The sequence below is a fragment of the Spodoptera frugiperda genome, chromosome 8 (assembly GCF_023101765.2).
Source record: "Spodoptera frugiperda isolate SF20-4 chromosome 8, AGI-APGP_CSIRO_Sfru_2.0, whole genome shotgun sequence".
Taxonomy (NCBI): domain Eukaryota; kingdom Metazoa; phylum Arthropoda; class Insecta; order Lepidoptera; family Noctuidae; genus Spodoptera; species Spodoptera frugiperda.
Window position 1 is genome coordinate 11,301,776 of NC_064219.1, and position 27,042 is coordinate 11,328,817.

Genomic DNA, 27,042 nt, shown 5'->3' on the forward strand with positions numbered 1-27,042 from the left:
GCCTTGTTTTGACTTTGACAGTATGACACGTCTTTTTTTCTTCGCAAGGTTGTCAACTTGCGTCGTGTTGGAAAAATTTTACGTCGCTATGTTCAGTCCAGTCAGATCTCGAAATAAATAAATTGAATATGGCTGAAGTCGAAGGACATAAACATCGAGAAACTGATTACCATGAGGGAGAAGGTAAATTATGTTATGATATTTATGGTTAGAGCGCGTGGTTAGTGAGTATCGCGAACGTCAGTGCGAATCGGCTGCGTCGCCGAGCCCCGTTACCCTCGTGTTACCTTTGTGACATTGAAATTGGGTTCTTTTTATAATTGCTGCGTGGATTTGTGGTGCTGGGCCGCCAGGAGCGGAGTGTGCCGCCCGCCTGACGCGTTGAGTGGTACCGTTGGACGGACTGTAGTGAACATGACCGGGGGCGCGGACAGGAGCCTCCACTCAGGTACTACATTGTTTTGTTGTAAATATTCGATATTAGGCTGAGGTTAAGTGCGCTAGAACGTAATTAATGTTGTTTATTTGCGCGGGTTTAACCTTACGACTACGTGTTGAACTTTGGTCATACGTTGTGTTTTCAGTTTTTGTATTTTTATGAGCTGTACATGACGAACGTTAAATATTCGAAATGTTACTTTCTTATCCAATTAGAATGTTTCACAGTGTGTGAACAATCTGAATCTGGTAATTTGCCAGTCATTAAGAGTTGACAAGTCACCAATTTGATTTTAATTATATAAAACAAATAGTCAGTATCAAGCACAAAGAATTTCATTTGAAGGCTAATATTAATGAGCCTGTTTCATTAATTTATTATTGCATTATTGTAACAATTGTTGAAGGAATACATAATGAATGGTTCCGTAAGTTTTTTCCAAGGGTGAGCGATTACTACAGTAATTATAAAAATGTGTATTTGCCTATTTGATAACTAAAAATGACAGAAAGCAAGATATCTATTGTGTGAACTTGTTGACAAACATGTACTAGCTCAATATTCTTTTAATTGAATTTGTGACATGTCCGATTATTATTTTAAACAAATTATTTTTAACTGCTGATAACCCACATAACTGTAGTGAACCAACGAAGATAGCATTGTTTGTTATTGTAATGAATTTATTAATGCACTTTATGCTTATGTCTGTCTGATATTCCAATACTTTATTAAAATATAAGCTATTTAATTTAATGGAACACCAAACTACAGACCAAGCACATTAATTAAAACATATGTACTAATGGTACATACAAACAGCAATGACACTATTTAACAAAGAATCACAAACTTGCTAAAACAATATTGAACCTTGTTTTAATTAAACCGCATACTATAAACAAAGAAATACAATGCCATATTTGCCCATACTTAAGTATTTTTATTTGTCCATAAGTTCATTGAGCCGTGCCTATTGCCATGTAACATGTTCAGTGTTCCTTGAACCTCATAAGGTCACCATCCAAGGTCTGAAATAGTCTAAGAAACTAGACACTGCATTGTCTATTTTTTATGGACAACAAAAGAAAGAATATTCACTATTCATTGAATTCTTTTCTTATTAGTCTAAATGTGTTTTTATATTAAAATCAAAGTACCTTTTTATGTCTGTTAATATAAATAACAAAATCTATTATTTAATCGATGATGACTAGCTTCGCTAAATGACAAACTGATGGATTGTAATTTAAATCTTATTTGTCTAGGCATAATGTCCACCAATGGATAATTTATGTAAAAGAAGTGTAAAAAATTATCTTCGTTTACATATGAACTAAGTTGGATTAAAGAATTATTTAGATTTTTTAGTATGCAGTTTGTCTTAGTATTTTGAATGTAGTTTTTAGTAGCCAATAAATAGTTATACACACAATCACACAAGTTACGCCATTGCCGGCCATATGGTCAAAGGTAACACAACAATTATTTTGATTGCATCAATTTCATTGAACGAAATAATAAATTTTCGCAACTCATGCTAGTAATGATGAATCATTAAATATGTGTAATACATGTAAATAAATCACAGTCAATTTTAGTGTCAAAAATATCTGTGTCATTGAAAAACTAACAGAGATTATTTTAGACCTTGCATTGTTCATAGACTAAATATTAATTCAATATGGTTCTATTCAACTTGCATTTATGCTTATTGAATATTGTACAAAATATTTAAGCATTAGAAGCATTATCCTTGACCTCACCCTTGGTACAAAGTCTAAACACAACTTGTTGATCTGAATATAGTTTTAAACATCTTTTTCTAATACAAAAAGCACACACAAGCCGGTTTACCTGTTTCTTAGGCTGTTTTTTTGTGATACCTGTGTCTTATTATTGTTTTTTTTATTGATATCTTGTTGCCAACATTACAAAAGTTAGCATTTTGTTTAAACTTGTTTTTGTAGATGGAATAAGTGGAAACAAAAAGTATGTTCTTATAATGATATGTAATTTAATTATGTACTTTGAGTTTTATTTTTAGATATACTTTACATACAAGTTTGTGTTTGTGAAGCTACTTGCCATTTTTGATACCGAGAATAACAATTTTCATGGCATTTCTGTGATATAAAATGCTCATACAAACAAACAGCTGATTTCCTTAGCGCTACACATAAAAATTGGCGCAATTTTTATTTCACACCATTCGTAATAAATCACATTTATGTGTTTGTAAGTTTATATAAAAAAAACAAGTTCCTCTGTAACTATGTCATTGTTTATGTACTTACAACACTGCCAGCAGACATGCACATAATGCCTTCACATACAATAAGTAATGTTATTATAAACAACCAGGAATTTCTTGCTATAAACTAGCTACACTTGAACATTTATAATTATGCAGAATTTTTATCTCGTCGACAGCAGTGCAATACTTGCGCCGTATAATTTTATTGACGCGTTTAGCTACATAGATACCTATTCAGTTTAAATCACAATTAAGTGTTAAGATGTAGACCAAGACTAGGCTCGAGCCGAGACACTCCCTAATGGCAATAATAATGCATTGATAAGATGCCGATCTGTCTCATTTACTTCAGAACGATTGTTTACTTTATATTGTGTATTGAGCGCTCAAGGATTGTCGCGCCCACTGCAAACCCACTTAGGCACAAACAATACGATGTTTTAAATACATAAATAACTGTAGGTGTGGGTCAACGCCCTTCTAATGTGTGCTAGACGTGTTTCGTTGTTACTAGTTTTTCAAAATAACGTTATTTAAAATCTAGACGTTAATTGGAATAGTTTTCTAGAAACCATTAATTAAGTGGTTGGGCTAGATCTTATACAAATTATAGACTAGCTTGTGATGGTTCTCGTGTAACCGAGATGAGATCAAGCGTGTAGTATTATTCTAATAATAACCAGTCTCGTACTTAATTAAAGGCTCCTTTATGACGTTGAAAAAACTCGGCTTAATACGTACGCAAAATGTTTGATGCTAGCTTCCAACAAATTATCCTGTGGCACCCCGGGGTATGTAGCTGCGGAGTCTGGATAATGATAATAGACTGGCCTTTTGGAACTTCATAACTAGTTAAGTAACATCGTACCTTACTTAGCTCACATTTTTGGGGGTTATAGTACAGTTATTAAGTAAATCGTTGCCACAGATTGTGGTCTCTTCGAGTCAACGTATGCGGCTATTCGACGCTGTGATCTGCAAACCTATTTTCTTCTTGTTGCTCCCGGCTTTCTGCCAAGGTCCGTTGCGTAAAGGTCGGGTCATGCGCTCGTTAGAATGCAGACAATCAGTTCCTACTCGATAACTGCAAGCTTCGTCCGCTTTGTAGAGCGATTCTCGGAAACAGATAAGCTAGAAGGCCAAATTCTTCACATTCCTTCGCGTCTTCGTAAGAATTGGGAAAATCAAGCTGAACTTAAAAAAAAAATCTTTTGAGAAAAAAGTAATCAGAAATTGATGTTTCATAATAATAATGTTTTGTGAAAACTAATCTGAAACGGACTTTTTATAAAGTCTGCAAGTTCTTTGTGTGAGTTTGCAAGTTGTCAAGGCTAAGCACAGTTGCTGAAACCTACAATGCACATACATCCGCCTCATATCACTCATACATCCAGTCTGTATATAATAAAGTAAAACAGGATTAGGATAAATTGAGGAAAATATAGAAACATGTCTTTAAAATTAAAATACCTACTTAAAGAATTTTAATGCACTCGATTGTAAGCCATTCTTATAAGTAAATCTCGAAAGAAATTGGGTACTATCCTCGGTCAAAAATAAATTATTACAACTTTTCAATACAATAAAATATTAAAAAATAATAACACTCTCATTCATAAATTAATTTGATGAAACTATTTAATTTTCGAATGTTTTTAGCTAACTTTCTAGAAATAAGTCTGCTATTTGACGTAAAAATCTAATGACGTCATAATGCACTATTTCATACAAAATTCATAGAAAATATCGTTTTTGACGTTTCGAAAAAAGTATTGAATTTGACTAGTAGGAAACTAGCCTATTCTATGTTCCTACCAGTACATAATACTTATGTATAGCTGTGTAACACCCACGATATGTGGGGATGGTATTCTTACCCGGGATCAAGACAGATATAGTCAATTACCTCTAAATATAAATGTATCTGGGCCTGGCGCGGTTATAGTTTGTTTTGCCAAAATTCTAGCTATAACAATAAACATTGTTCGTATGTCTATTGACAGTATATTGATCTCAAATACTAACTGCGAGCAGTGCGGTGTTTCTTAGTCATTATAAAGATACCTCCATGGTAGGTCCGTATTCACTGGAATCTTGTAAATGCGGTAAGCTTTTAACCGGTTGTAGAGATATGGCGTTGGCTAGAGAGGAAAACATACAGCTATTTGCTTTTTCCTCCTAAAATAATATTCGTTTACAAATATAGTTTTTGATGCTGCACTTGAGATCTTCTTTCTTTCGATGATTTGTCGTATTTGGTCTGCCCCTTGTACTTCACTGCTAGTAATTGAAATAATTAAATTACCGCGGTACCGGTACTGCACATTGTTTTCACGCCGTCGTCACTCCAATTGCGTTACAAATCGTAACAATAAACAAGCCCACGACTGCCTTGTTCCAATTTCCAATGCTACAACATGATATAACAACGTTGTGGTTTTACCAAAACTTTCATGTGGTTTGAAGTACAAGGAACTTACATAAGATTAACGAGATGATGCATCACGCACGATTCTAGTCACCCATGCCGTGTTGATCTAGAATCTAAGGTTGAGATAACATCATGTTTGCTGAGACTTAGTTACCTAGTATTTCTCGGCATCTTGACTAAAAGTAAAGACTATTCTAAATTACTTGAACCAGTTTCGAAGCAAACTGCAAGTCACGCTCGGGTTTTTGGGGTATTGAAATAATGTCTAGCAAAAACCATAGTACCTCATATGACTTCTACACATGTATGATAGTTTTTATGTAAGAAAATAAAGAGCTCTGTGCACGTGGGCGTCTTCTCGTCCGCGTGCAGTTAGTTAACAATATAAGTGGAGTACTTACGGTTCGTTGACGCGATATCGTGACCTTTGTGACAACGTGACCCCTTTTGCGCATTGCGTGATGTTACGTAGTTGGCTGCGGCGCTACGGCTCACTCCAGTGAAAGTCTTCTGCAAACGGTTGCACCTTCTAAATTAAATATTGTTTTACGAATGCAAACATTCCGTAGTTTTTGTCATCTTGGTCAGTTTGTCACCACGCATTCCGAATGCTAATGTGTTTAGGTTCTTTGAAAAAATCTATATATTCGCTGATTTATTATTCTGGTGGATGTTTCTTACTTACTATTAGGAAAACTGACAGTCACAGTAGGTACGAGAAACAGAATTATCTAATTTGGTGTAGTCTTTTAGAAGATAAGAGTTACAAAGAAATGTTTGTTGAAACATTTCGACTGTTGGTTTTTTGTAGATGGTCTTAAATCTACGTGCAATTTATTTGTTGAAACATCTACTTCCATCAGGAAGTTTCCCAATCTTGTTGTGTCACTATTTGTAACAAAAACTATCTAACTATTAAACTATTTACTCCAAATAACAGATGCTCGATTCGGTATCAAAATATAGGTATCGATTGCGCCCGTTCAATACTTCGATTCAAGGTTGCATCGATTAGAATCAGGCAGAGTCGCACGCGCAGCCTAACAAAGTGTATTGTACAATCTATTTTGACCTATATTGCTAATAATGTAGATTAGTGTGTTTATTGTCTAGTTTTGGATAAGGCTGCAAAGAATTTATTACTACTGCCATGCAAACTAACTTTGTTCGTAGTGTTTAAAGGTCTATTTCATTCATGAAGTCATCAGGCAACGTGTTTTAATGACTTATTTATCGATCGAACAGAAAGCTTCTCAGCCTAATAGATATGTTACGCATTTTCGCTTAGCAACTAGAAAGGTCTGTCAATGATATTAATTTATATTATAATGTGAGCTTCTTCCATTCAATTCCAAAACTATTCTAGTCACCAACAAACAGCATTAAAAAGCTCTGAGCCACAAAACGACTAGCTATCTTCATAAAATGCTAGACAGATGAAGTATCGCTTAACGCAATTTAGCTCTCAAAGAACGTGCAATTTACATAGCATTTTAATCGTCTCTAGAAGCAAATAAGTCGCAATAAATGCCTGGTAGCCTCGCTTTGCATTCCCATCTATAGTGCAAACCTAGGTAACTAGTATCTAGATGCCTAGATTGTATAGGACATGCGATATTCACTTACTTGTGGTCTAAGCTAGGAAATACACTTGACTTTGCAAGTGTCTTGTTATCGTTCACAGATATTATTTCACCTGTCCGTAGTACTCTTCAATTATTGATTTATTATTATTATATCATCGACGCTGTGATAATCATCACCAGCTTCATGAATTTTGATGAAGCTGACCTGACACGTCACGGCTTCGTCTAGTAGATAGATGTTTTTTCTTCCGTTATTAATCTCCTGCAAACGCCACGTAAAAAATAATTAACAGAATCGCTCCTTCCATTCCTGAGTTTTGCGCTCAGCAACGCAACGCTTTAAAACGTTTTCTTCTTCAAATAACAAAGTTCGGTTATTACAATTCAGAGAGATCGTTAAAAGTTTTAATTAAATTGTACATAGAATCGATATCTGAACCGGTTGGAGACAAGGTGGTAACAGGATGCTTTCCACGTCTGATTGGAAACTCATAACATCCCATTACAAATATAACAGTACCTACATAAATAAGAATTTAACTGGCGGATACAGGAGAGTGGGAATAATTCATGGTTTAGTTACCTGTCATTAAAGGAATGTATACTACGAATGACGGCCAGCAATAGCCCCGTTGATTTAGAAAGCTGTGGCGCTTACGCAACTTTTAAATTGCTAAACACATGTCCATTTCTGAATGGCATGCGTGTGGCGCGTAGCGGATGTTAGGAACTTGGTTGGAGTAATTTTGAGAGGATTTGTCTTAGTGTATATTATCTGATCTTAATTGTTTAGTAAATATTATCTATGTAATTCATTAATTTACCTATCGTAAGTGATTACACTTCAAAGTTCAATCGTATCAATTGAAATCGGATAGACAACTTCAAGTGTTTCAAATTGAAATAATTTCCTTAGGAAATAGTTTTAGTAATAGTACACGTTGAAATGAATTCTTCTTGCAAAAGCGTAAATATCTTGCTATCAACAACGAATACAAACTATGAAAGCAAAGCTTTGAAGTTATTCTTGTTTCAACAGTTGTACAAAGAAAACTTTTTCAGTTCTGTAGCTATTCCAATTCGACGCCGCGTAAATACTCCTTTGCGGTTAAAACATATGATTATATAGAAAACAGCTGTAGTACAAAACATCCTAAGCGTTTCCGAAGTAGGATAGCAAACAATCTAAAAGGATGGCAATCCGGTCGGTTTCCTGCAATCGCACAACATTAGCTGTGTTCCACATCCACATGGTTGGTGTAGCATACAGAAGCATACATTTACATAATCCGTATGCAACTAGCCGTTACTGCATTTTTTTATTTGTTCTTATTGACAACTCATGTGACAACGAGGCTGATTGTTTTTATTGCTGCCGTTCTTAAGACAATTTATGCAAATTGAACACTAGTATTTCATTCATATGCATCGGAATCGGTTGAGAGATTTATAATGAAAAGTGTTAGAAATTCACTTTCGTATTCATAATATAGGATGTAGACTATCATACCAACCACACCATTTGTCACAAAACATACGCGGGATTATTAGGTCAAGTGGCAATCGCAGAGTTCGATCCATTCAACACAGCTCTCATGATTACCGGCTATTGTTGACCAATTTCAAATAATTGACAATGGTTCGACTTTTGGTGGGTGAATGGAGATTATAGGCCTTCTCCAATTCTCCATGACTAAACACATTTCCTATTGTTCATGCATAATTGCAGCGGTTAAATATTAAGTAGTCGCATTTGACCCTCGGTCCGCAATCGATATTTTTACATTATTTATTTAACATGGTCACGTAACCTAGTCCTAGTTTACTGTTCAGATAAAATCTTTTAAAAATTATTTGAAGACGATGCAATATTGTATTAGAAAATAACTCGTCAATTATATTTTTTGTCCTTTAATTGCATACATTTGTGTTTTGCTCTACTAACTATTATAAATTGAATCAGATTAACCATTATTATACACAATGTAACTACAATATGGCACTGTAGTAGACAAATGCGCTTGTTACACCCATTCATAGTATGCAGGCAATGTTATCTCGGCAAGTCTAATACCATTAGAGTCAATTCAAAACCAGTCTTATTGGTAAAACCGTTATCTTTGTGAGAATGTGAACAGTTGAGATATTTGTCTGACTGTAGTAAATATATAAAGGTGCTGGTTGTGCCTACAGAGCTCTTGTTACAAACTCTGTAACGACTTGTGCCCTGTGCCAATTTATTGAAACAGTAATGCTTAACTACAGTATTTGTGGTACAATTTCTCTTAATGATTACATTATCTGTTTGTCTAAAGTAATTTATTACTGCTTTATTGCTTCTGTGTTACGTGTAACAGTTAAAATATGTCTTTTACTTATATTCTTAATGGTATCGAAACTTTATTGCCCCTTGAATCAATATAAATTATTCCCTAATCTGATAAATTGATTAATTTAATTATTCTGTATGACAAGCTCCTGCCTGTGCGTATCAAATGTAATTGATTACACGCCCACTTTTTTCTCTTGTCAAGCGTGGAAAACAAATTGTTTCAATACTTCTATTTCAATTTTTATCGGCGCCGGCGCACTCTTCCTTTAATTTGCGGACAGTATTCAAATATTGTCCAATACGGTGCTAGAAACAATGATTCATAGATTATATGTATGTTTCCTTCATTACGATAACAGTTATTCGATAAAACATCGTAAAAGTAGGCTTTATCTTAATGTTATCAAATGGTAGCTTTAATTCGTTACCGGTTTAGATATAACCGATAAGTTATCTATGTACAACATTATCCACAGTATTATACTTTCAATTCCAACGCATTTCCGTTTGATTAATTTATATCTTATTTCACTATCAAAAGAATAAGCTACTTGTGTTTATTTTAGAAAGATTAATAATATGACTGGGATCCAAATATTTTATTTCTTGTTTATGCTCCAAAACTGGAGTGCTGAATATTATATTTTACTGGAAATAAGAAGGTAAATTAACTGATCTACCACGTTGCCTTTCAGTATAACAGTTAACAGTACTAACTTGAAATGCTTACTTGTGATTATCAATCACACGATCTTGAAAACAAATAGGCTCAAAATCAAAAAGCCTTTGTACACCTACTGAAGTTAAAATAAATAGTTTGAAAAAACAAAATTGTTTATTTTAATTTTTCAAATTTGTAGAATATTGTCTGCTTCTCAAGGCTTCGCTACATTGCTTTCTATTGCAACATTTTTGAAGGTCATTCTAACATTTCTTGGTCAACTGAAATGCAATATTTCGGTATGCATATCATATCCTTTTGCAAAATACATTGTTTAAATTAATTGAATTATCGGTGCTAATTAATGACGACCGTTGTAATGAGTTTAATTATTTCCTTTGTGACAAAATATTATCAATTGAAGGGTTACTTTCAATACCAAGTCTTCTGCGTTTAATATCATTAGAGTTACTACTAAATATAGTCTTCTGCAATAGAAAAATATTCTAGGGCATTAATCTCTTCCGACGTATGTATAGAAAGAAGGTAGCTCAGTAGCGAGTACGTGTTTTCAAGAGACGGTAAAAAAATTAGTATTCTTCGCAGTGTTGTCCCCATTCGAACAAATTCCTAGCTGTGTTTAGTTTTAGTTGTTTAGCCTCGTGTAATGGCATGTTGTTACTTCAACAAAGCCAAACAAAATGTAGTATGTAAACTAACGGTATTTAGAGCATTATATGACATCATTCGTTTTGGTTCAACGTCCTCATTTGAATAATCTCTTCTCGAGTTTACATGATAAAGTGATAATTTATTCCATTGGCCGAGTGATGATAGTATAGTCAATGCTACACGCGACTTCACTCGCGTGAATTTACTGTTCTGTGGACCTTTTACGACTTGTGTTCAGGGTTGGCACTACTGTTCACATTTTCTTTCTAAAATGATCGTTTGATATTTTCATAGGAATAACAAAGATTCTTAAACGTAAGATAAGGCATCTTACTTTTCACAGTATTCACAATAGTTCTTTACAGGACCTATGACCTGACCAACCCATAATTATGAGTGTACTTTATGTAAACTTTGTTCCCTAATACGTAATGGTCGGACTATTACGGATTAAAAGCCAATATTATTAATACAGATAGAAACAAATTTGCGTCCATCATTTTACTGGTTCCCGCCAAAGGTGACAATCCTGTACCTAGTTATTTCCCTGCATACTGCATAGTTATTATGTGCAACAACGGAAACCTGCGATTGTTTTGATTGATATTATTCTTTATGGCTATTCTCACGTTCTTGTGGGAAGAGTCGCCTGCGCCTGACAATCGTCAGTTTTTCTTTTCCGATTAGTTTCTTACCACTATTACTTATAACCGAGAAAGAACGGACACACTGCAGCTCTGATGCGCTTTGTTTGACATTATTTAGACAAATCATTGTAGAGGTTTCACTGTAAGCGAAAGCTTGTAAAGAAAATCCATTAACAAGTCATGTTCTACGAATGCCTGTCTTGAATAATTGGTTTCGGTTTTCCATTTTTGCAAAATAGTTAATTACAAGCTCATTGTCAGGGAGTATCTTAGTGACGCATTCGTTTGACCTGTTAACCCTAACATCAGCTCATTAGACGGTAAGATATATTTTCATTAACTTCTAGATGAATGGTTTAATTACATCAGTCGGTAATACGGTCGGTTTATTACGGGTAAGCTCCCATTCACTTCGCATACTGGCACCAATTTCAGATTATCGTTTTGTCGAAAGTTCAATGTCATTTGGCAAAGGATTTCCTTGAGATAATATCAATAGTTATACACAATATTCTTATTAATAAAAACTTTTATTAAATTGTTTGGAATAGGTAGTAAACAAAGTCCGATTCAATTCTTTGCTATTAGAACAGTATAAAATGTATTTTCACGAGGCGGAAATAGCAACATTTGTCTCAGAACGTAGGATGAAACTACATACTCGCCTTCCATTACTTGTACATATGATTTTATTTTTAAAACAGTACGTACTATTTTCTTCCACATGCCATAAAATTCATCCATCAGTGTCGAAAATTGAAGTACGTATACGATTCACGCAACAGAATTATTTTCAATCAGCAGCCGACTCCCTGATATTGGGTTCTTGGGTACATGCCAGCTGTAACATAGTTCAGCTTCGATGTTCACATGAATCATGGAAAGCTATACTTTGACAGCAACCACGAGACCTGAACAAGAATTATATATGTTGGAGCAAATAACTGCATAATAGGTTCATGGTCTTCCTCGAAAGTTCCCAATTGTACGCCAAAGGATCGTGTTACTACCACAAATTAACTAGTTGTAACCGACAAATTACTGTCGGCACATATTCGATTGCAGTTTTTTACCAGCTGAATTCCAATTGAATTTTAATTACCTAGTCAAACGTTTTATTGCAGTCTCTTTTATGGGTTTATATAGCTGAGAATCTTAATTATCACCGTTCAATCAGCTCATGCCAGAATGGTCTTATGTTAATGTCTTAGAAGTACTTCAATACTAAAGCACAATACTAAAACGTTCAGCCTCATTAGGAAGAAAATCCATAAAAAAATATATCGAAGCAGACGAATAGTTTCCGAATGTTTCCGCGAAAAGAATCATTGGAACCGGTCCAAGCAGGTTATTGACATAATTTGCCTCAAGTTTGGGAGCTCGCCAGACCTGTGTTTCGTGTGCATCGGTAATGTCTCATTGCACACATAATGCACTCAGTGAAAGTGTCAGCTGGTTTCTGCACGGCTGTGAGCTGACACCAATGGGAAAATAATTTTTATACCAGGCTTAAATGGCCTTGCGAATGACGAAACAGTCTTCAACAAATAAATTACAACTGAAAATGTACATTCTTACTTCTTCGGCAGAGAATCTATCTACAAATGTTTAAGAATCGCCGATAAACTATATCGGTGCTAATACTGGCACTATTAACTAGTAAATAAATATCTGTCGAGTGTCGACTAGAGTGCTGACGCAAGCCAGACTGGTTCTGTCTTTTTTGTATCCTGGCGACTTTTTATTGCAAGCATTTGAACTCTGTGACTTGTGTTCCAGGCGAGGTGGTAGGCAAGCTGAGTTTGCGTGTCAATTATAAAGACATACAAAGTAAGTGTGCGTGTCTCTGTCTGTGTGTTTAACTTTCCGAACTGGAGTATTTAACATCATGTGTCGAATGTTGTACAAATCGATGTCTGCGCTTGTAAATATTCTGCTCTCAAAGACCTTCTAGATCCTCGTTGTATTTGTAAAGTGTATCATCAAGACTTCATTTACTTCGATCTTGAGGTGAAGCATGTGCTTATGTCATTGTTGAAGTGATGCTCGTCGGATGATCTAAGATTGTCTTTCAATACAATTATGACTAGTGTTGGGACGTTGCGTTGATTTCTCCAGAAGAATTGTAAAGTACTACGTCTTTTGTCTTGTTAGGACTAGCCGTTCAAGTTCGCGGTAACCTCTCATGGCTTCTATTAGTAGTCATGAGTCATAATGCAACGTTTCCGATAAAAAACGTCCGATACCTTTTTGTAGTGGCTGCATCAATTAATGTCACGTTGTTATTACAGCCATGGTGGTCCATGCATGGCGAGACCACATTGTACTATAGAATATTTGATAATACCCGGCATTAAAGATAAAGTAAAAGTGCCACGATAGTCGGTGAATGCTTGGCACTGTGCGATGCGTTGATCGCATGACGACAGGTGTGTTTGTCGTGAAACTAATAACATTAGCTCAAGTATTAATTCCTTGGTATTCACTCGAATGTTTTGTAATTGAATTAGACTTATGCACTTCGAATACGTGTATCGTCTATATTTATACATGGTACATTTACATAACAAATCTGAGCTTGCATTTCGGATAACCATCAATCAGAGCTATTTTGACTTTATGTCGAATGGAATAAGATTCATTATCATTTACTTGCTGTTGTGTTACGTGTTATTTGAAATACCAAAACAAGTTTTTATATGCAAAACAAGCTGTTTGTCATTACTACAGCTTACTTACAATGACTAAAGTCCGCCAATCTAGTCCATTGTCGTACGTTTGAATCTAATTGCAGTAAATGAGTAAATTGGTCAATTTTAACCCGTGGGACTGTTACCTTACTGCGTCTCAACGTGGCCAAGTATTTGATGACTCGTTTATAAGATAATGTTCATGTTCAACATATCTATTTGTGAAACGGGTTTACTAGTACATGTACATGTTTACTTACTTAGTATTCAGTCGTTATATGTTTATTGCATTTAGGAATATTCTTACAAAAGATATTATCACCTTTGATTTGTTTGGAGGTGATCTTTATTCATCTCTCTTAAGACAATTTTCGGTTTAATGAAAAAAATATGATTCGTATTCATAACTTTTATGTAATAATTGTATATGGTATGGTATGTAATTGTAAATAAGATCCTAGTCCTTCACATGATACCAAGTTCAGTTAATCTGCGGTAGTCATCTTTATGTCGTTAGTGATACTTACTTACGTGTAGTAAAAATTATAAGTATGTGTAAAATGTACATATACACGTCATTGTTGCAAGGTGTTTTAAATTTCTATATATTTTCACATCTAAGTAAAAGTTTTTAACGACATTTGTAATTATTTAACACTCATTGTTTACATATCTAATAATACCTGAAAACTTTTAAATACCTAGTCTTAACTTCGGGTAGTAAAACTGTTGAATGGAAATTCTTCGTTAACGCTAAGAAAGTAGATGTTCATATTTAATACTAGCTACTCCCGCGGTCCCCTCCCCGGTTTCACCCGCTTCTTGGCTCTTATTGATAGTAGCGTGATCTTTTATATAATATAGTCTTCCCTGATAAATGGACTATCCAACAAAATAATAATTATTCAATTCTAAACAGTTCTTCCGGAGGTTAGCGTGTTCAAACAAAGCAAACTCTTCAGCTGTTTAATATTTTAGTTTAATATTCCTTTAGAAGTGTAGTTCTTTCAAATTGTAACACATAACTACATAGGTACGAAGAACAGTTTAACTGTTAATCACAATTCATGTAGTTAACTTGTTGCCAAGTATGAGGAAACCATACAGATGACACTTAATGGCATCTATAACAGTAGGTACCAGCAGTAAGCGGGTGCTGTGCTGCTCGGACTGATGGACATATAACTAGGAACTAGTGTGACTACTTTCTACTGCGATTCTATGGAATTAATAACTTATATACAGTCCACTATAAAACGTCCTCTGATATATTAGAACTGCTTTCTTAATTTTATATTAAAATTTGTACTCGAAAAGTGATGATGGCTTTGATTCTCCATTATTGGCTTCTGTTTTATAGTGAAATAACTACTGTAATTGTAGGAAAAGTTGGTTTAACATTAGCTTTTCTATCGGGCAACACACCTTGATTTCCACTAGCGCTTCTAAACAGTCATTAAATAACTACGTAGGTAGGTAATAAAAAAAAAATAGTTAACATTTAACAAAGTATCTAAATCTTGAAGCATTCTTACCATTAGTAAAATAGTAGAATTAGCAATAATTGTATCAATCAAACATAACATTCTGATATCGCTAATCGAAGAGAGGTGTAGCGATGCGTTGCGAATTAATATGAAACATTCGTACTGCGTTGTTAATATTGAATTACACGATACAGACGTCCGACTTGTTCCAATGTTTTTGTTATTACATGTATTTATGTATTTGTGTAATTAGTTTGACTGCCGAGTGCGATTATAGGAAATCGGGACTTAATCATTGTATGTATGGCAATAGCCTCACCGCCTTTTACGTGGGACTCACAATATTATAATTATTATGGTGAAAACGCGTTTTACGTATCAATATTTTTGTTTGAGTAAATTCGTTGCCAATAGTAAAAGGAGTGATTTTATATTTGCTTATTTAGTTTCAAGTTCCGTTCCGTTTCCGTCCGACACAACAAGCCGTCGCTTATTCAATCTTGTCGTTAATTCCGTCCTTTCGACGCAATGGCTTCTCGACCGAAACATTTTTATTTATATTTACTGACATATTCCCATTCGCCATTCAGAAAGCCTCAATATAATCCAATACGTAGGCGGTTTTCAATTATTCACACTTACCTGAACATTTTGAAACCTACGCAGCCTTTATGGATCTTGCTTTTGCTTTGCGGATCACTGGAAACGAACCGACGACCTTTTTTTTAAATAAAGAGGCTCTTTTACTATATTTCGAATCGATGAACTCTTTCAATCGGTCAAAAAAAAGTATGTTACAGTAGTACACATCAACTGGTCCAAATCATTAGTAATATGTCCACATCACTAGTCCATATCACATGACATGTAACAAGCATAATTTCATGATAGATCCTGGTTAGCTGGTAGAACCAGCTCGCCCCGAAATCTTATCTTCAGCTCTAAAGTTGACATAAGCTGTATGAAGCTTATGTCAACTTTGTAGACGTAGAGCTTAGAGATTTTGACTGACTGACTGACTAATAACCACCTCTACCGGCAGGATAGGTTACCAAGAATGGAGGCCGTGAGTTGCAAATTAGCTATTAGGACACTGCTTCTCCGAAAAACACGGACATAGTCTTTTTGACCTTCACTCGGCATCCGCACGCAAACCTCCGTTGTTATAAGTACAAATTATTCGCAATTAGCAGGTACCCGAGGATATCCATTGTTACATACTTCCGTGTTGCCAACACACAATATTTGAATATGCTGTAGATCTACTGACCTACTTGGTTTGTGTTGCCAATTAATCGATTTCTTTCTCGTTGCATACATTATCAAGCTGGTTGGTTTTTGAACGTGTTTTTAACTAGGTTTTATGTTGGGTGTACATTGTGATCGGTGTCGTTGTTTTCATTATTTTACAACAATTTGTTAAACAGTTAAGAAATGTTTTTATGTACTAATGAGATGAACGATCAAGGGCCTTAATACTAGTTTGCTTTACGTTCAACGAGATCGAAACGAGAACGCGTTTGGCACTCTGATTGGTTGGTTCATTCGAGCCACCCAGTTAGAGTATCGAACGCGCTCTCGTATCGTTTTCGTTTAACGTAAATCAAACTCGTACTAAGGGCATAGATATTGAAGCGAAAAAAGACAATGCTTTAAAAACAAGGAAGAAGTCAATCCTTAAAATTGAAAAAGGTATCGGTCCATATCAGAATTGCTCGGGAGGCTCTCATATTAATTCAGGGTTGACAAACATTTGCAAGAAAATGACAAACACTTCGAGAATCTTGAATATAATTGATGATATTAAATAAACATGTTGTAGATTTTGCTAAGTACAATATTATGACGTGTAATACCTCATGTATATTCTCTTATTGTTTCTAGCGTTGTCACAACCTGTTGCCAGGGTCGAGGCTCCATGTAAGTCTATTACAAAAGTATCTACCCTAACATTTTCACACAATAAATAACTATAACAAACCTCTTATTGATAACTAACGTACTAATATCATGTTCAATGTGTAGTCGATTCTATGTAGTTGAGTTTATTATTCAAAGTTGAGTAAACAAATAGTGAACACACACATTACATACGAAAGAGATTTACTGCGAAATCTATGAAATAAAAAAGATAACATACATATATGATGAGATTACGTTAAGTTCACGAAGTAAAGAAAAACATATCGCCCCGACTTCAACTTATTTGGCAGAAAAGAAGTTATAATGTACAAGTAACACGTATCAATCTTTTATCTATACTCACTGCCGTATCCAGATGATAAATTCTATCCAGTATATGATACTACAGTTTATAACTGCAGACAACGTAGTAACGAACGTGATGTTCCTCCATAATAAAAGCGTGCGATAAAGTTTATCGTTTAATACATGTCTCTTTTATCGTCCACTATCTATGTAGTGTGTAGCGAAAGTATTGCAGCTGTTCGCACTGGATCGTATTGTCAGCCTGCAACTAATGTTTAATATTTTGACTAACTATTGTCTTTGTTATATACTCTGATTGGTGATCATTGCAAGGTACGAGTTTCTTGTACTGAAAATCTTAAGAATTAATACGCAACCAGACATTAGGTTTGCTTTATCCTGGCGCATATTGAAACAGTCAGTACACGCAAAGAAAAAAACTTAAAAAAAAATTGCCTCACTAACATTTTTGATGTCAAGTCATCTTAGAAGCTTTCAGGGTAATGCGATGTACGTTACGCACTCAAATATTCTACATAGATTCATTATTTATACACTGAGCCATAAAGTACGGCGTTACAACAAAAAAGGGTCTGCCAAACAGTGGAAAAATACCTTCTTATATATGTCTTTCATGTGCCTAATCTTGCTTCGTGTCATTGACCTTGTATCGTTGGAAACCCCACAAATATCATAAGTTGATTAGTAACATCGAAACAAAAAGTATTTATGCGAAACTCTGCGTAAGGCACGACCTTGCCATAAAGAATATTATGGACAAACAATGGATGCCGAACTTTAGACTAGACGTGAAATGTATCAAAGTCAAATGCGATTATTTCTGTGAATCCACTCACTACAGATTCATACTATTCTGTGTTATGCTAACTAGTAGTATACATCCTTAAAATGTCGTGGACCTTTCCCTTCATTTAGTTAAGTTACCCTCTACAGGACATAATGAAAAGGGCTTAAGTTAATTGACAGTACTTTATTTTACTTTACTGAGAATATCAATAACTAAAACCATTATCTCATTTGGAAAATAACAACTACCATATTAACATAATATATGTAAGTAAGATCTAGAAAAAAAAACATATATTGACGTGTTATATGACGATACACGTATATTATCTTTGACAGATAGTTGCGTACATTACCGCTGAATCACCTAAGCAGGCGGTGACTACGCATTGGCTATTGTATGTAGATTTCATCAGTCACATTATCGCCGTTACTTCCCTACAATATTGCGAAACGTCCCCAAAAAGAAATGAGACATTTCGCGTAATTTCGGTCGGTGGGCAATGTCGTAATTATTATAAAAGGTTCCAGCCATCTGTCCATAATGTCAATGGGCATAACTACAGTATCGAAGCAGTCTTTTAAACAAGTTAAATATTTTTATTTCTTTCCGCTAACATATACACTTTTATGTAATTCAAATTGAAGACAGATAGTCGCGCAAGCACTTTGCTATTGTTATTTGATTAAAAACGTTTGTTTTTCCTTCACTAACAAAAACTAACAATTTAAAAACGAAACCGAGTATGTTTGTTAAATATTCACCGTTAAATGAATTTTTATGAACTTTCATTAAACAAACAGATGGAAAGTTATTTTAAAACGAACCGCAGACATTTGATCTAGAGTTGAAAATGTATTGTTAGGTTTTACACAAAGATATATTAATAAACACTATAATACTGAATGGCGGCTACATGACAATGCACAGATATTAATGTATCTCTATGTGAAAACCTAGTTAGGTATATCTTGTTATCTGCTTGTAAATCCACGACCTTCCGATACGCGAGCTGCGGCCGAAAGATAACTTATTCTATTTAACCTTACACTTTTACTCGCGTGCTGTCGTGAGAAACTATATTCTTTATGGACGTACAATCTACACCTGATATTTCAGGTGCTTGTTTACCTTGACGAGTCAACTATTTTAATAATATAATAATGCTGAATATAAATACGTATAAGTAGTTTTAGACTGTTTTGAGTTCATTTCAGTGCGTTTATATTTAGATTTTAGGTCGTTAGGAGATCTCTAGTATCCTAATATTATCCGGTAGTACGTTGTCTCGTAAAAATCGTCGTAATGTTGGCATAACTCACAGATTACAGTTCAATGGAGGCAAATGAACTATTTTGGTGTCCAGCCAAAATGCCAGTTAAGTTGTCGTTGCCCCCATTACACAGCTAATTGTGATTTACTCGGCCATAAACTTATAATTTACGTTAATTTAGTCGCCTGAAACTTGAGTTAATTGAGTATTTAGCAGTGCCCAGTTTAGGTGTATTGCTTTGTTTGAAGCATACTCTGATTAAACCACCAGAATATAAAGATGAGCGTCACCAATCGTTGGTGAAATATAAATGGAAAATTCAGCTTCCTTGCAAGACAATTAATCCTTATTCTTGAAAGTTAAATGCACGCTCACTTATTAAGAAACTCACTTTATATTTATCTCTCTTTTCTACTGCCATTCCGTATGTATGTTCCCGCGCGTAGTTTCTTAACAAGACAGTAGTGTCCTGACACCTTTCACACTTGATTCAGATGTCGAATTACAAATGTGTAATTGTTGTTCATGTCCAGTGACAGAGAAGCCGACGCCGGCGCCCCGCAGCGGGCCGCACGGCGTGCAGGTGGTGAACACGGGCGTGGACCACACGTTCACGCTCGACGAGGATGTGCTCAAGGAGCTGCTGCTGCAGGACGACATCAAGGACCGGCCCGTCGTCGTGCTGTCCGTCGCCGGCGCCTTCCGCAAGGGCAAGTCCTTCCTGCTCGACTTCTTCTTGCGTTATTTGAATCACAAGGTTTGTTACAAGTATTAAATGCATATATTTATTTAAAACACTCTAAAATTATATTATTAAACATTACTTATAAAAATAAAAAACAAAATAACATTTAAAAATATAAAAATAGGAGTCGACCAGTAGCGGGAGCATGGTCCAAGCTACCGGTGGTTAGGGCTCCAAAGACAAGTATTAAATTATTATTACATATATACTTTAACCGACGAGCATGCATAAAAAGACTGCCGACTGTTGATGAAGCGAAAGAGGTATGTAAAAATCGTAGCAATTGGCGTTACATTGTCTCTGCTTACTCCCATGGGAGACAGGCATGAGGTTATGTATGTGTGCTGTATGTGTGATATTGCTTTTGTTTTCGAACCTGACAATGGTTTGTTTATATGTATTTCGAAAGTGTTGGCAGTTTCACGCATATCAATCAGTTACGATTTCAGACTGCTACCATATTCGTAATCATGAGTTATCTGTAACATATACAAAAAATGGTAAAGGCTAGACGTGATTAATTGAAAGGTCCGTGTCTATATTCCAGTATGGGTCCGACGGCGGCAATGACTGGCTGGGCGGCGACGAAGAGCCGCTGCGGGGCTTCAACTGGCGCGGCGGCTCCGAGCGAGACACCACCGGCATACTCATGTGGTCCGAGATCTTCAAGGCCACGCTCGACAATGGGGAGAAGGTACGTACCAACTGGCTTTAATAGGATAGCGTTTGGCCGCCAGGACGGCTGGTAATAAAGTATGTATTTTCTACTGTGTCTCTTATACCGCCAGTTAAGTGATTGATGATAATGATAGTTTGGCTAACTAAGGCTACTGCATATACTACTGAAAAAACGAGACATTAAAAAATAGACTGCATGCTATTGTATTCCCACAATACTGTTAAGAAATGTTTACTGTGACTCGTGGTCTCTGTCTGTTCTAGATCTAGGTTTTGATTAATGTCTGGAATCTGATTTGTGAACACACTCACGAAATAAGAAACTCAATTTGATTTAACTTTTTCTTATAAAACTAAAGATATTTAACTGGTACAAACAAGATAGGTTGTTCTAACCAAGACTGCTCTGGTTTCAGGTAGCCATAATCCTGCTGGACACGCAGGGTGCCTTCGACAGCGAGTCCACGGTGCGGGACTGCGCCACGATATTCGCGCTGTCCACCATGGTGTCCTCCGTCCTCATATACAACCTCTCGCAGAACATACAGGAGGACGACCTCCAGCATTTACAGGTATGTACTCTTTATTTGTGGGCTAAAGTTCATAAGGTCTAATGAAGAATTTTATTGAAAACTAGCTACTTCCGCGCGGTTTCACTCGCTCTGCTTAGGTCCTATTGGTCATACCGTGATGTTTTATAGCCGATAGCCTTCCTCGATAAATGCGCTATTCAACACATTATTATTAAAATCGGTTACTCAAATCGGTCCAGTAGTTCTGGAGATTAGCGCGTTCAAACAAAAAAACAAACAAACAAACTCTTCAGCTTTATAATATTAGTATAGATAATAATTTAAGTCATAATGGATATCTTGAAATGAGCTTAAATACTATAAAGTCTCATTAATCTTGTAGAATGATCTCAATCTTAGCGTGAGCATTTTGTCACAAAGAGGTTTTGAGATGTTGCAATAAAATGTTACTATCTCATTTGATTGATTGAGTAATCGTATAATATTTTTTATCGATAAATTACTCAACTTGCTACAGGTAACTCACGCGTTCGTTGTAAACTATATTTATCTGTTATTCGCGATAAAAGTCTGTCGCACCTTCCGCCCATATATCCATATGTAGCTCTATGCTGCCGACTCCCCATGGCAGTTATCCATAGGCCCTAAAATGATAAATATGTATTACCAACATAATCTCTACACAATAACTCCACCGTCGAATAATTCTTACATTTCATGTGTCAAGTATATTATAATAAAAATTCCAGTTATTCACTGAGTACGGGCGGCTGGCGCTAGAAGACAGCGGGCGCACGCCCTTCCAGAGGCTGCAGTTCCTCGTCAGGGACTGGAGCTTCCCCTACGAGGCGCCCTACGGGGCCCAGGGGGGACAGACTATACTACAGAGACGACTCAAGGTACGTATTCATATAAAAATAAACTATAATTATTTGAGTAAGAAACATAATATTCTATACTGCCTCGTTGGCCGAGTGGTTGCAAGTGCGACTGCCGGGCAAGGGGTCTCGGGTTCGATTGCCGGGTCGGGCGAAGTATTACTGGGCTTTTTTCGGTTTTTCGAAAAATTCTCAGTGGTAGCACGGAGTCTGGAAATGTGCCCGGTATATGGCAATAGGCTCACCACCTATTACATGGGACTTACAACATAAATTGTGAAAAGTGGGTGTGCGTTATACAGTGGCATTACGTGCCATAATGTGCACCTCTGCTTACCCCTTCGGGGATTAAAGGCGTGACGATATGTATGTATGCATAATATTCTATGTAAAGTGTAAATAAAGTATACAATAAGACTGCCCCCCCCCCCCAGGTATCGTCCAACCAGCACCCGGAGCTGCAGTCGCTGCGCAAGCACATAACGTCGTGTTTCTCCGAGATCGCTTGCTTCCTCATGCCGCACCCCGGCATCCGCGTCGCCACCAGCCAGGACTTCGATGGCAGAGTCAAAGGTACGCATCATTCTTACCCACATTCAAATACATTATCACTGCTGTAATGCTCAATGACAGTTATTACTCATGCATGTAAATATATTTGACTTAAGAAAAGGATGGCTGAAAGAATGGATGATGGAAGTCCAATGTAATAGGGCGACAGCCTCTTGTCATACGTCGGGCATGTTCCATCATGCATCGAGAAAAAATACCTCTTTACTAAACTACAGAAAGTTTTCTTTGTGCTTACTTTTGTTTGATAAGAATCAAGTTGTTCCATATGACATTAAAAAACAACCCTTATAAAGTAGGTACCGGAATTTTATTCTCTGTACATATAAAACAATGTTCTCAACATATTTGTGTAGACATCGAGATGGAGTTCAAGTGCTCCCTGCAGCAGTTGGTGCCGATGCTGCTGGCGCCGGAGAACCTGGTGCCGAAGCTCATCAACGGACAGAAGGTGCGCGCCAAGGACCTGCTCCAGTACTTCAAGTCATACATGAACATCTACAAAGGAAACGAACTGCCCGAGCCTAAGAGCATGCTTGTGGTTAGTATTGTTATTACTATGCTATTAATTTATCGTTATAGAGCTCATATACTTCTTAATTAACAGTAGATTTAGTAAATGAGTTTGTAAAAATAAATGTTATTAAATAATTGTTCGTTAATGTTATCTGACGCAGCCAATTCATTCTAATGATCCGTCCTGACTTCGCCTTTTTCTTTTAGCAAAAACATTATGTTGATAAAAATAACAAACAAACAACAAATCCATTGCAACAGTTCACGCGTAATACTAAGTTGTCGTTTCCAGGCCACAGCCGAAGCCAACAATTTAACAGCGGTAGCGGAAGCGAAGGAGTTGTACACGAAATTGATGGAAGAGGTGTGCGGCGGGGCGAAGCCCTACCTGCAGACACAGCTGCTGGAGGCCGAGCACTCGCGCATCAAGGACAAGGCGCTCCACTCCTTCCACTCCAAGCGCAAGATGGGCGGCGACGAGTTTAGTCAGAGCTACTTCAACCAGTTAATACAGGTACTTACCTGTTTTATGTCGCATTTACAAATATTTCTTTACTCAATCACTCCTTATTTTACGCAATCATAGGAGCATTTTAAAACGTCTCTCTGGTATATGAGTACCTTACTGGAGCCAATATCGTCGGGCTGGAAAAAATGTCTTTCTTGCCAGTCGCATGTGATGACTAATGATGTATTTGGTACAAATGTCGTCTTGTATTTAATAGTTGGTTATGACTCTTCCAGGATTTAGACGAGCAATTCAACCAGTTCCGAGCGCAGAACGAGTCCAAGAACATATTCAAGGCGGCGCGCACGCCGTCCGTGTTCTGCGCGCTGGCGCTGATGTTCTACGTGCTCAGCGGAGTCTTCGGGCTCGTCGGACTCTACCCACTCGCCAACCTCGCCAACCTCACCATGGGCATCGCACTGCTCACTCTCGTGCTCTGGGCATACATCCGGTAACTAACATTTATTGCTGTATCATCATCATCGTAGTCAGGTCTACGTTTAATGTGTAATCTATTGACATCGGTGGTCTTTCTTGTCACAGGTATAGCGGAGAGATGCGCGAGATCGGTGTAACAATAGATGACATCGCCAACGTGCTGTGGGAGAATGTAAGTAGTATTTACTTTGATAATATTAACTATAGATATTGTTCTTGTTATAAAGAGTACAGTGTTAAAGACACTGCTGTAAGACGTGTGAGTAATGTAGTGCATATGTCCGGCAGCTGATGAAGCCGACGTACCAGGCGTGCATCGAGAAAGGCATGGAGCACGCGGCGGCGGCGGCGGCAGAGAGGGCGCTGGGCGGCGCGGGGGGCGCGGGGGGCGCGGCGCCCGCCGCCAACGGCAAGCACAAGGTGTTGTGATGGTGGCGCGGGCCCCCGCACTGTCGCCCGCCCGGCCACTGCTAGATAAATTTAAAGTAGCCTTTATTTAGAGTACGGACCACGAGGTCACACTGAGCCCGACTGGTGACACGTTCACGCTGCGCCGACATTGGACGACTAAATCCTTCGATTATGATTTTGGTCATCACACTAGAATTCTACTTATTTTTCTAACTAAACATTTAAGATAACTGCTAGAGAAAGCTTACTGCAAATCTTAGCGTATGAAACAGCTATCAGATGTTTCCAAAATCCAGTCAGTAGTGGCGAAGAGATGTACATACAAGTTGTATCCCAGTCGGACTCTAGTCACTATGATCGAAGGATGTTCGAGTAACAAAGGTTTAGCCAGTAGGCCATTATCGTGACCTGGTATTGTGAATATGGTTTAAGGGAACTTAGTTAAGAGCTGGACTAACTTAACTAGTTGTGGTGCGTTGACTAAATTAGTCGATGCGTCTGCTATTGGGAGACGGATGAAATATGATAATTCTGGCCATCAGATAAATTATTTTTGTATCTATCATAGCTCTCTTCGTTTTAATTCGTTGCTCATGGATTTGAAACATCTTTGCGCAAAATAAGAGTGATTGCGCAAACTAAAAGTTTCCACTACAGTTGACGGATTATCGTAATTATCTTATTTCATCCCGACCTGTCTCGATGGTTTATAAATAAATTGTCGAAGTGACGATTCAAGTGTTGTCATGATTTTAAACAACGAAATGTTGAGCTTTAGTAAATCTGCTGTAAGTATATTCTGTCCTAGTATTTATATCTGTGCTCAATTTGTCTTAGTGCCGCGTTTATTTGTTCCCGTGTCGTTATTTAAAATCATGAAAGTCGTTACGAATTTAAAGTTTTATTGTTGACGAACATGGTGTCTGTAAAGTATGACACATTTGTTTACGATCATTGTACGTTGCGCGAGACGTTTGTTTTAATAATTTCCTAAGTAATGGCAATAATGCTCCCGGATCCAGAGGTAACCTTCACCGAAATTATAACAGAAATGTCACTGTAATGTATGGATAGAGAAACCTACGATTGCCACATAAAACATTTGTGATAAGTCTACGAATATTTGAGAAATAAGCAAAATATGATAAATTTTGCATTTATTCTATGCGACGGTCCAAGTGCCGGCGAGAGACCGCGCGGTGCTCGCCGGACACTTCTTATGGTTTATACTATTTACAAAGGAGGTATAGGTTAAATAAAGCAATAAGGTAAATAACAAATTTAATAGTAAAAGTAACAGAGTAATAATCTTGTGTAATTATAGTTGTAAAGGATGCACAAACAGGATTTATTTTGTCACGTTTAGTCTCGAAACATACTCCTACACTCGTTGCCTTGCACTGTATAAAGAATCATGTACTTAATCCTGAATGTAACATTTATTTTGTTATACATCCGAGGTCCGAAATTAATGTATAGTAGTCAATCATGTTCGATATATTCTATATTTTATTTTTGCATTTTATTTTTCTTTTAAATAAGTCTTTGTGTGTTCAAAATTTTAGTCGATTATGCTCAAAATTAGGGATCCTTCATGGTTTAACGTAGATGGGAGAGGCGCACTGTTCGTCTAACATTCACGAATACAAATATAAGTCCTCGAGCACTTTGACCTGTGATTGTAAGGTAGAATGTACATGTACAAAGCCAGCATATCAACCCGCTTTATATCGCTGTGTACTGCTAATGTTGGTCAAAGTGTGAGTGGGTGCGCCCCCCGCCGTGTAGGAGCCAGTGTCGCAGTAAGTTAGCAACACTCCATCACTACACAGCCTGCCTGCAACCTGTCCACTGCCAGCCGACTCTCTATATCACTACTAGAATCTCACACCGCAGCCCGCACGTTCCCGCTCACATAAAGCAAGTCACACGCGTTGCTAACTTACAGACACTCGAGTAGTTGTTTATAACAAAATGTAAATAAACGTTTTATAGTAAAATAGTAACATATCGTGAAAATTTTTATATATAAATAATATAGCATGTGCCAATCGAAATTCATTGAAAATGAATGTTGTTTCAGTTTTCTTGGCATGGGATAATAAATAGTTCGTTGAGAGTTGATAGTTTATTTTGTTGATAACCTTACGTACGACGGCGGTTGTGATGGTTGTATTGAGTTCGCGACCGCACGAGGGGAGTTTCATGTAAATATTTGTTTTAATACAATAAAGTTGACTAAAAAACTTGATATTCTTTTATTTTACCGTTCAC

At 36.7% G+C, this 27,042-nt stretch overlaps 1 protein-coding gene across 7 annotated transcripts; it reads left to right on the forward strand.

Annotated features, from left to right (window-relative positions):
• Positions 1 to 15: 15 nt before the first annotated feature.
• On the forward strand, positions 16 to 27,017 carry LOC118275451 (atlastin). Of its 7 annotated transcripts, XM_035593408.2 has the most exons (14): positions 43 to 183; positions 354 to 448; positions 12,805 to 12,855; positions 17,087 to 17,122; positions 20,025 to 20,248; positions 20,784 to 20,930; positions 21,331 to 21,486; positions 22,197 to 22,346; positions 22,760 to 22,898; positions 23,252 to 23,436; positions 23,704 to 23,925; positions 24,156 to 24,370; positions 24,463 to 24,529; positions 24,646 to 27,017. In XM_035593408.2, exons 2-14 carry the CDS (start codon positions 415 to 417, stop codon positions 24,784 to 24,786), a joined length of 1,767 nt encoding a protein of 588 aa, XP_035449301.2. In that variant the 5' UTR covers positions 43 to 183; positions 354 to 414; the 3' UTR covers positions 24,787 to 27,017. The 7 variants fall into 7 exon arrangements, with proteins under 7 accessions (XP_035449306.2, XP_035449301.2, XP_035449304.2 ...); XM_035593411.2 differs by lacking the exon at positions 12,805 to 12,855 and having other exon boundaries at positions 44 to 183; XM_035593407.2 differs by lacking the exon at positions 354 to 448 and having other exon boundaries at positions 62 to 183.
• The last annotated feature ends 25 nt before the right edge of the window (positions 27,018 to 27,042 follow it).